The 8,588-nt window shown below is 39.5% G+C and overlaps 2 protein-coding genes across 3 annotated transcripts; one reads left to right on the top strand and one right to left on the bottom strand.

Annotated features, from left to right (window-relative positions):
* Positions 1 to 1,036: 1,036 nt before the first annotated feature.
* On the top strand, positions 1,037 to 3,842 carry LOC103326023 (basic leucine zipper 34-like). 2 transcript variants are annotated; one of them, XM_008228226.3, is made up of 4 exons: positions 1,037 to 1,981; positions 2,200 to 2,293; positions 2,402 to 2,528; positions 3,123 to 3,842. In XM_008228226.3, the coding sequence occupies exons 1-4, from the start codon at positions 1,386 to 1,388 to the stop codon at positions 3,293 to 3,295; spliced, it is 990 nt and encodes a 329-aa protein (XP_008226448.2). In that variant the 5' UTR covers positions 1,037 to 1,385; the 3' UTR covers positions 3,296 to 3,842. The 2 variants fall into 2 exon arrangements, with proteins under 2 accessions (XP_008226448.2, XP_008226449.2); XM_008228227.3 differs by having other exon boundaries at positions 1,047 to 1,981; positions 2,203 to 2,293.
* A 160-nt stretch (positions 3,843 to 4,002) lies between these two features.
* On the bottom strand, positions 4,003 to 7,989 carry LOC103326024 (glutamate receptor 2.8-like). The gene is made up of 5 exons (XM_008228228.2): positions 7,691 to 7,989; positions 5,619 to 6,868; positions 5,215 to 5,527; positions 4,707 to 5,104; positions 4,003 to 4,590 (listed from the first exon to the last, which is right to left on the bottom strand). The coding sequence occupies exons 1-5, from the start codon at positions 7,974 to 7,976 to the stop codon at positions 4,198 to 4,200; spliced, it is 2,640 nt and encodes an 879-aa protein (XP_008226450.2). The 5' UTR covers positions 7,977 to 7,989; the 3' UTR covers positions 4,003 to 4,197.
* Positions 7,990 to 8,588: the final 599 nt, after the last annotated feature.

Here is an 8,588-nt window from a genome sequence, read left to right as displayed (position 1 = left end):
TCACATGGGGGGAGGAGGACATGATTCTTACAAGCTCTCTCCCTTTCCTTTCACAGCTCATCCTCTCTAAATTCCCACATCCTCCCACTATACACCACTATCCAATATATTTTTATATACATACCCAAGTAGGGGACTTTCTCCTATGTGAGTCTACCACACCGAGAAATACTTGTATATACATGATATATAAATAATTTACCAATTGAAAGTAGAGATGAGCAAGCCAACATATATGGCCCTTTGATCATTATTGAGCATGTTCCATTCTTTTCATTAAACCAACAAGACTGGGAAACTTTTGTCACTAATTCACGTGTTGTAAGTTTTAACATTCGTGAAAAATGAGTTTATATATATTTCAAGGTACACTATTAATAAATGTTACATATGTTATAACATTAATGAATTGACTGGTCACGTGTCTAGCAGAATTACAATTATATCACATGATGGTGTTACGATCTCAACAAGAAGGCGAAATATAGTAAATATCAAGATCTCGATCAATCAATGCTATGAGATAAGTAACAAATATGGGCCATAGATTTTCGCATCATTATTGTATCCAAGGATCAAAACCTCAATAATGTGACACAAGAAACTTGTACATATGTGTTAGCAAGGGAAGTGATGTATATCCTATTTATGAGTCCTTAAATTAGGATATATGTTGTAATAATATTATAATGAGGTTGAGGTAAGGGAAGGCAGGAAGAGGGGTCACATCGGCACGTGGAGGGCTGATTCCCCGAGTTAATAAACTAAGCAGAATGCTAGAGGTGATGACTTTCCAGTGAAACCCAAGTTGTAGACCCGCCTCAATGCTCCTTCAACCCCTTCCTTACCCCCACCAGCTGTTGCTAGCTGTCCCTAATCCCCACCCACATGTGACCAACCCCCCCTCTCTCCAAAACCTCTGGGCCTTAAAAAAATGTCCCAAAAATCCACAGACACACAAACACAGAGAGAGAGAGAGAGAGAGAGAGAGAGAGTGAAATAACATAAGTTTAAGAGAGAGAATTGCCAGTCATTATGATGATTATTGTGCATGTTGCTCCTGCTCCATCTGCCTCTAATTTTGCTTCTGCTGCTGCCCATGTACTCTTGTTCAGATCCCTTCAACATCTCTCTCTCTCTCTCATTAGTGTTTTAGTGTGTGTGTGTTTTTTAGGAGCCCAAGATTTGCCCAAAGGATCAATTTTGCAGTTGTAAGTTGTTTGTTGGGTTGGTTGGTGTTGCCCTTTTTTATTTAATCTCTCTCTCTCTCTCTCTCTCTCTCTCTCTCTCTCTCTCTCATAAGTTAACACAAACACACACATTACCACATAAAACACATTTTGGGGGGTGCCCTATATTTGGGAGGGGGGGTACACTTTGAGAAAATGGCTCAATTACCACCTAAAATACCAAGCATGGCACAAAATTGGGCATCCTTCCCTCACCAAAGGCTACCCACCACGGCCAATTTCATCCCCACCACCACTACTTCTGCTGCGGTCCAGCCACCGTCGCAACCGCAATGTAACTGGATCGACGAGTTCCTCGATTTCTCCTCCGCCAGGCGTGGGGTCCACCGGAGGTCCGCGAGCGATTCCATAGCCTTCATGGAGTCCCCGTTGACATTGGAGGAAGAATGCAGGAACCCGAGCACTGCCATGATGCATCATGGATCCACCAACAACCTCGGCTTCGACAGGCTTGACGACGAGCAGCTCATGTCCATGTTCTCCGACGACATGTCCGTCACCGTCCCGCCTACCGTGTCGTCTTCGAACCCGTCCACGCCGTCCGACCAGAACAGCAATAACGACGAGAATAATAACAACAACAGCAACAAGCCATTGATGGCTCATCAGGAGCAGCAGCAGCAGCACCCGAAAAGCGAGCCGGGAGAGGACGAAAGCTCGTGCGAGGCAGACCCTCATGCTCAATCTCATCCGCCACCAACCTCCCCAGCTGATCCCAAGAGGGTCAAAAGGTAATTTCACAACAATATAAAGTATATATATAGCATTTCAATGAGTTTTCTGCACACGGTTTTGCATGCATGAATTGGACAATAACCCATTTTCACAATGACTTCAAATTTGGCAATTAAAAACCAGATCTGTTACGTGAAATGAGATTGGAAATTCGGGTTGTTGTCAAAAATTCCATTAACTTATAACCATAGCTATGCTATATATATATGTATAGCAGAATTTTGGCGAACCGGCAATCGGCTCAACGGTCCAGGGTCAGAAAGTTGCAATACATTTCAGAGCTTGAACGCAGCGTTACGACATTACAGGTACGTGCAAGATCAATTTGCTTTGCTTTTATTTTTATTTTTAATAATTCGTTAATTTGGCGTATAATTTCATTGATAAATTGCGTTTTAATGAATGCAAAATTGCAGTCGGAGGTATCAGCACTGTCGCCAAGGGTTGCATTTCTAGACCACCAGAGGTTGATTCTGAATGTGGATAACAGTGCTTTGAAGCAAAGGATTGCTGCTTTGGCTCAAGATAAGCTTTTCAAAGACGGTAAGTAAGAGAGAGAGAGAGAGAGAGATAATTAACTTTAATAAACCATGTGTTTATGTAATTTAATTGCATATAGAAACCATGATTAGGTTAATCAGTTTCATCCAGACCCTTGATCTTCATCTTGCGGTGTAGCTTTTTCCCACTCGAGAACATATTCAAGAATTCATTGGACTTTTGGGAAAGTGCTTTCTTCCCTGTCACTGTCTACCTTCAGCAATTGGAAAAGCATTGATTTAGACCTTTTAATCCCGCAGACAAATTCAAACAAAAAGTGGCATATTTGTGTTTTCTACAGTATTATTCAGTCCTTTATTATTTATTTATTTATTTATTTATTTGGCTAGGTAATCTTATGCTCTCATGCTTATCATTTGGATGTGGATAAATTTAAGAATATGCAAATGCCAAGATTTATTTTTATAGGAACAGAACTGAAGTTACAACATGATTTCTTCTCAAATCCTAAGATTTTAATTTTTTTTGTTGAATAAGCGATAGTTTTTATTGATAAGTAAGACAGAAGTACAATGCAACTATGTGCCGAAGCAGCAACATGATTTGTTTGTTTGTTTGTTTGTTGTTTTTTTTCAGCTCATCAAGAGGCACTAAAGAAGGAAATAGAGAGGTTAATGCAGGTTTATCACCACCAGAGCCTAAAGAAGATGGGAAACCAAAACGCACAGCAGCAACAGCAGCAGCAGCAGCAACCAAACCCAGATATCATGTTGTGTACGGATCACAATGAGCAGCAAATTCTGAATTGAGATGAGATTATATATATAAAAAAATGCATAGTGGCATATAATGCTAACTTTGGCCTTACATTCACGTGATGTGTTTCCACTTGGTATGCCTTGTGTGGGACCCCTGACAAGGTTGTGTGAGATTAGAGGCTTTAACATGGACACGTGGACTACTTGGATAGGGTGCTGAAAACATTTTTTATTTCATTTTCAGTAATCAATTCTTTTGGTTAGGAGGTTGGCCACTTGGCTTGGTTTTCTACTTTTATTTTTTTTCTTAATTTTCAGATTATTGTTTTTCAGATTTCTTTGTTTTTTTTTCAAATTTTTGGTGGGGATTTTTTTTTTCCTTGGTGGGGAGGGAGGGATCAAATACATTGGAGAAGAATTTGTCTGGGGCAGGAGTGGCCATGTGTGAGTCTGTTTGATGTATCTTTTTTCTGTGCTTTTTCTTTCCCCTCTGGACTAATAATGCGATATGCCATTTGTTTTATGTTATTTGATTCTTTTGGAAGGAAATGTAAAAATTTATTTAACATTCAAAATGTATCTTGAATTGTTCATCAAATCTGCCAGCATACACCTACTCTTTCGGTATATTTGTATTGTTCCGAGTAACATTATTTTAAGTTAGGGTCGTAAGACTAGATTGTAATTCGATTTGTTTTATTAATCTTATAAAATGATTCGACACTAATCAACCTTCTGTTATGTCTTAAATTTGGATGAAGAAGTTCATGTCTTACTTACATTATTGTATAACTTGTATTTAGCTGAACAAGGAAATTCAAAATGAAGTAAGTCCAACGGATAATTAACGCGTATCAAATTACTAATCGATCAGCGCGTAACTCCTGCGGTGCTTAATTAATTTCATGGCAATGGCCTCTATGTACAATGACTACATTTGACCAGATTGAAGATCAGTACTCAGTTGCATTTGGAGAATTCGTAGGAGTAGTTAGAGCAATGTCACTCACTTTTCCTGAGAACCGCCCCCTTTGATTCCCCCTGTGTTTCATTACAGCCATCATCAACTTCCAGATAACATTGTGTTCAGACATGGACATGGAATTATAAGCACGAAAGATGTAGATGGCAAGAGCCATGGAGGATGTGCCTCCCGTGAAAAGGAACAACACCCAGAAGTAACTGGGGCTGAGACTAAGATTAAGACGGTCATCTTCTAGGTCCACGTCCATGCACTTCTGAGAAGCAAGCATGTTTTGTTCTAGATCTCTAAACGTTCCGTTTTCGGAGACCTTCAGCATTGCTTGAGTTACACTAGGAAGCAACTGAGATCCCCTTGGAAATGCCTGCAGAACAAGCAAGAAACTTGATTAAATGATTAAATCCCACCATGCATTTTGTTGCAGAAATGTGTAGTTGTTCAAATGAGAAAAGCTTCTTTAGAATTAGATAGAACATTTACAAATCCAAATCCCCCAATTTTGTATGTAGGTCCAGTCATGATGAAGCTTTTGCAGTTTTCTGCAAGGAACACTTTGGCCAAAGGAAGGTCAAGAAAGAGGGCTGCAACTTCTCTTCTTCTGAGGGCTGGAGCGTACTCATCACCCCTGGAGAAGTTCTTGATGTTGTTGGGGCGGAAGTGCAAAACTTCCTTCAGATATTTCGAAATATATGATGCTTCGGCACAACCAACCATTGCATTGCTGTTTTGCAATGCAAAAATATCAACCACATTCGGTTCAAGCTGCGGCAGAGTCAGCAAGCTGGAGAGCTTAGCGGTGTAAGTCTGCGTGATAACTAGAGCCATGAACAGCCACACGACCATTGTGATCCGTGACAGATTGCTATTTAACTTGTTCGCTTTGTTCAATCAGTGAAAGATAGATAATTAGTTGATGTTTTGAGATGAGTTTCAAAGTTAAAGCTTGTGGAGGAATTGTATGAATGAAGGAAATGAGTTTTGTTCTTACCATTCAAGGAGAAAAGAGTGCTGAAGGCTAACCAAATCAAGGTTCCTACTTGATTTGAGATGGAGCCTTTGAGTTCAGGGCAGTGGTTTCTCTCTATCAACCATATAACAAAGCCATTGTAGATACTTGTGGCTCCTATTAAAACCCACATGGCGTTTGTGAAAGGCTTTATGAATAACCATGCTTTCTCTCGTGTTCTTGAACGAACGGGTACTATCATTACCAGTCCGGATTCAGTGTAAGGCGCTGTGAATTCTGCATGCTGATATCGGTTGGCTAGTATCGATATACTACCAACTGCGGCGTCAAAGTTCTGCATCAATCCATTGAAAATTGGAAAAAACAAGTTGTGATTAGTACCCAGTTGTTGGACAATGTATATAATCCTGCAATCAACCTCTTACCTTTAAATGAATTTGCTCCACTAAAGCATCAAATGTGCCATCGAAGGGAAGAAATTTGTATGGCAAATGAAATGGCAATTCTTGTAGAGTGGCTTTAAAGACATCAATTGCAAGTCCTCTATAAGAATAAGAGATGTTATTTCCCAAGTGAACTTGTTCCACTTCCACATATTGTTTGAATGTTGCTCTGGTTGGAACACCAATTTTCAGTGGATTGGCACTTGTTGGTGGACTCCATCCTTTCGGCGTACCCCGAATCCCCCCAGGCCAAAAAACTTGCCCCAAAGCGTTCATGGAATATTTAAATGTATCACTTTCACCAATTGTCTCTGAGAAACCTCGTCCATCTGACCAGAAACCAAGTTCTTTGTAGCTCTCTCCATTCACATTGATGATCTGATATGTATGTGCTGGAGCTATTGTTTGACCAGTAAAATTAATCTTCCCGCTTAAGCCATCAAAATCACTTTGCAAAATGTTTGATTTAATTTGCTGCCTTCCCTGCTTCTTCTTGCTCATTGCAAGGGCCGCTGTCCATGCTACATCATAAGCCTCTGCTGCAAAAATGCTTGGTTCATGGTTGACCACTTCAGGATGCTCGGAGCTAAACCGCTGGCGAAATTTATGACGAAAATCCTGAAAACGGGACTCATTTTCAGGGATGTAGCTCTTTACTCCAACAATTCCTTGCATTGAGGAGATGGTAGAGGCATTGAAGGAATGGACAAGGCTTGCAAAAGGATCCATAATGATCCATACGTAATCCTTTTCCATCATGTTCAATATTTTTGCCTTCTCAAATAGCTCAACTGCAACCGGCAATGACAAGTGGACCACAAACACTCTAAATTGGCTGCTCTTAAGCCTCTGAAGTTCCTCTGACAATGATGGAGAAGCAAAAGGCTGGATGGCTAAATAATGGCTAATTTCTGCACCTACTTCTTGGAGAGCATCAGATAGATGGCTTAGCACTGCTGGAGCTGAAAAGTCTTTGTCTTCATAGATTATGGTGACTTGATGCCACTCCCACCTTTGAACCATAGCTGCTATTGCTTCCATTTGCTTTAACTTGTTTGGTGAAGCTTGAACTAGAAAGGTGCACAGTTCTGTTGCCCACACTGGAGTTGCATCAGCTAAAGACATAATAGGAATGTGACTCTTACTTCCTATCTCAGCGACTAACGACACCTCTTCCCATGTTTGTGGACCGAGAATTGCTTGCACTTTATCCGTATTGATAAGACTTCTGGCTGCAATTTGATCAATGTAATGGCATTTAAATTTTATATTTCTTGCTTTTGCACACAAACTTCCAGGAATTAGTAAAAGCAATAGTACTCTGGGGAGTATCAGTATTTCTTGCTACTTGGTAAAGATTTTTAGCAGCAGAATGGTTAAACTAAGAAGATACCATTAAGTTCCAACTATGTCATACAAAAATGTGTCAAAATTGAATTTATCTGTTTTTGTTGTACGGGATATCCTGAGTCCGAAATCAATAGCAGTGCATCAGAAGACTTGTTGTGTCACAGAAGCAGTGCAATGGCATTTGGATTGTGGGGAATTTGAAAACCAAGAAACAATAAGCTCTCTTAGATAAATTAGATGGATTAGCAGCTTCACCTGTCAAAGCTCTGGCTAATGCAGCAGCAGGGAGAGTTGCACTGGTCCTCCCGGCCAGCGCAAGAAGTGGTGAAACTGAATTAGGATGCAATACCATTTACCAACCATAATATTTTATTTAAAATTGTAATTTTTTAAATTTATAAACTGATCAAAAGAATTTGATGATTGTCAACTTTGGCTTGCCCCAAGACTTGTCTTTGTCATAGAACAATACAGTGTGTAAAAAAATCTATGTTTTGTGATCCTCTTCAGTTTTATATTTTCAACCAAGAAAAATGGATGTCCTTAAATGATCTTGTTATTTAAGTTATGGTTCTAATTGTATGCTTTTGTTTCATAAAGACACATGAAGGTTTCATCATTGAAACATGTTTTGTGAGACAGTAGTCATATACAAATTTCTGCCTAAAACACAGCTTAACAGGGAGGAGAAAAAAATAAGGTACCTGCAAGAGCTGCCTGCAGGGGGTCCCCTTGAGAGTTTCTGATCTTCAAATCCAAACGCTGATTGTTTTTGTTAAAGAAATCCTCCACCGCAATCTGCATCGCAACGCTCTCTTCTTTGCCAATTCGAGAACTGTTATCCACAATGGCACCTAGTATACCCATGAAACCATCATCCTTTGTTGTGTCACTAATTCCATCAACTATCAAAATTTGTTTAAGTAGTAAAACGAAGGCCATGAAGGACAGAAGAGCTGAAAACTTGTCCATTCTGTGCAAATATGGCATTGGCAATCAATGGCTGTGTTTGTTTTCTGTTTATAAGAAATAGAATTGGTCTCATATTCTTAAAACCAGTATTCAAATGACTCCCTTCGTTTTCTTGGGTCCTAGTCAATGCAAGGAATTGTATTTCCTGTCTTTTGTTGGGTCCTAGTCTTTGCGTAGTATAGTGTTCAGCAATTATGGTTCAATTTCCTGGTCATGTATGAACAAGACGACGAAAAAGAAAAGTAACTCAAATGTTGCTTCAATTTGTACACGAGTTGTATTTTGTCCCTTAACTAAATTATTTATTCAAATGATCCCTCCACTCTTTATTATTCAGTGAACTGGTCCTACCCTACCGTCTAGTTTTATGTCAAAATTTAATAATGTGAGCAACACATACTATATTTTTGGGATTAAATAGGACTTTTGACAGCTAAAGAAAATGAAAAAATAGGGTGAAAAAAAATAAATACAAAATTTCTTTATTTTTTAAATTAATTAAAAACTATATTTTGAAATGGAGTTTTGGGGAGGAAGAAGGGAATAGAGGGGGTGGCGGCCGGGGTTGGGTGGGGATGTTAGCAAGGGGAGATGGGGATGGTGCAGGGGGTTGGCTGGGTTCCCTTTTTT

This window comes from Prunus mume, linkage group LG3, assembly GCF_029339155.1.
Source record: "Prunus mume cultivar Tortuosa linkage group LG3, ASM2933915v1, whole genome shotgun sequence".
Lineage (NCBI taxonomy): Eukaryota > Viridiplantae > Streptophyta > Magnoliopsida > Rosales > Rosaceae > Prunus > Prunus mume.
Note: the sequence above shows the minus strand (reverse complement) of the source record. Positions and strands in the feature narration are given on the sequence as shown.